Consider the following 1,560-nt stretch of genomic DNA (forward strand, 5'->3'; position numbering starts at 1 on the left):
TTTCCACGACATTCTAATTTATTGAGATGCACCTGTATACAGATTATAAATGACTGTAGTGAATAACAGATACTTGCTTGTTTAAGGTTAACTAAATTTCATATTTTATACATTAGGTGAAGGAGTGAAAAATGTATTTGGTGAAGTTGGTGGTAGAGTGTCTTTTCGTCCAACCAGCATAAATCCTCCTGTCAGCAGCATTATATGGAAACACAAAAACAGCATTGGACCTGTTGTAAAAGCGACTGAATGGGATGAAGATGATGGTTTTAACACCCCGAATCAGAGATTCAAAGGCATCACAACTCTTGATAAGGAGACTGGAGAAATCACTATAACTAATTTAAATATTGAACATAGTGGACTTTATACCATCGACATCAACAGTAAAGAGCAGGAACAAAAATTCAACTTGGAAGTGTTGGGTGAGTGGATATACTTTAAAAGCTTTACACTGATGCATTTACACTGATTAACACAGATAGTATGTGTGATTCTAATATCACCATACATGGTACACCTCCAAATAAAAATGTTTTTACTAAACATATACTACAGCTAGTAATTCTGTCAACGTTTTTTTACAATCTTTGTATGTGTAAAATATCATTTTCATATTATTATATGTTTTAGTTATTTGTAATAATATATAAAAAAAACTATTATTATGCTAACAAGAGTTAGCAAGGTATTATCATGTGATTTGACATGCCTTGGAGTAACATGTAAAAATACCAGGAGATGTGATAATCATTCTGTGCAATTGCGTGTATTGTACTGAATAATATGTCACTGCATTGTGGCAGTACTACGGTAGCCTCCTCTGATGGTATCAGATTGTGATACCATGGTACTGTGATATATACCATGGTGCTGAAGTACTTCCAAGAATACCATGGTACATGCCCCAAAACATGATAATACAATGATGCTTTCTTAGTGTACGTTATGATTTGTATCAAAATGCTATGATATTACAGTCTGATACCATCATTGAAGTTTTTAGACTTCTTTAAAGTTAGCGTAGTTGTTTTAAATTTCTTTTTTTTTTCTGTGGACTGGAACTTAATATGTTTTTTTCTTTGTTTCTTTCACAGCAGCGCTCCCCAAACCTGAGATAAAAATAGAGAAGATTGAAATCAACCCTAATGCTGTGTATTTAATATGCGAGTACAGTGAAACGATCATCTGGAAGAATTCTGCTGGAGAAACACTGAAGGGCTCACCCCACAGTCCGAAAGGAGAACTTCTCAAAGTTGAAAAACAAGGACATCCAGATGTCTTCTACACATGCACGCTCAAGAATGCAGTGAGAGAGAGCGCCAGTGATCCGGTCAATGAGCGAGATCTGTTTGAAGGTAAGATTTATTTCAACAAGTAAAGAGGAAAATCTCTGAGATAATTTTTTTATGTTTAGGTGGTGCTGGTGGTTAGGTAGTTTGCTCTTTTCTCTTCAGAAGTTGTAATTACATTCAACAAGTATATATATATTCATGCTTAAAATATCTGAATGTCACTGCATTAGAATTAGCTATTAAAATGTCAATGAAATTGTAATCT

General features: G+C 34.1%; 1 protein-coding gene across 1 annotated transcript; it reads left to right on the forward strand.

The window, feature by feature from the left end:
* Positions 1 to 91: 91 nt before the first annotated feature.
* Positions 92 to 1,358, forward strand: LOC107683796 (CD48 antigen-like; the record flags this gene model as incomplete). Its single annotated transcript, XM_016479837.1, has 2 exons — positions 92 to 425; positions 1,098 to 1,358. Coding segments are annotated over 2 exons (595 nt in total), but the record flags the coding sequence as incomplete, so codon positions are not given.
* Positions 1,359 to 1,560: the final 202 nt, after the last annotated feature.

This window comes from Sinocyclocheilus anshuiensis, unplaced genomic scaffold (assembly GCF_001515605.1).
Source record: "Sinocyclocheilus anshuiensis isolate Anshui unplaced genomic scaffold, SAMN03320099.WGS_v1.1 scaffold12909, whole genome shotgun sequence".
In the NCBI taxonomy this organism is placed as follows: Eukaryota; Metazoa; Chordata; class Actinopteri; order Cypriniformes; family Cyprinidae; genus Sinocyclocheilus; species Sinocyclocheilus anshuiensis.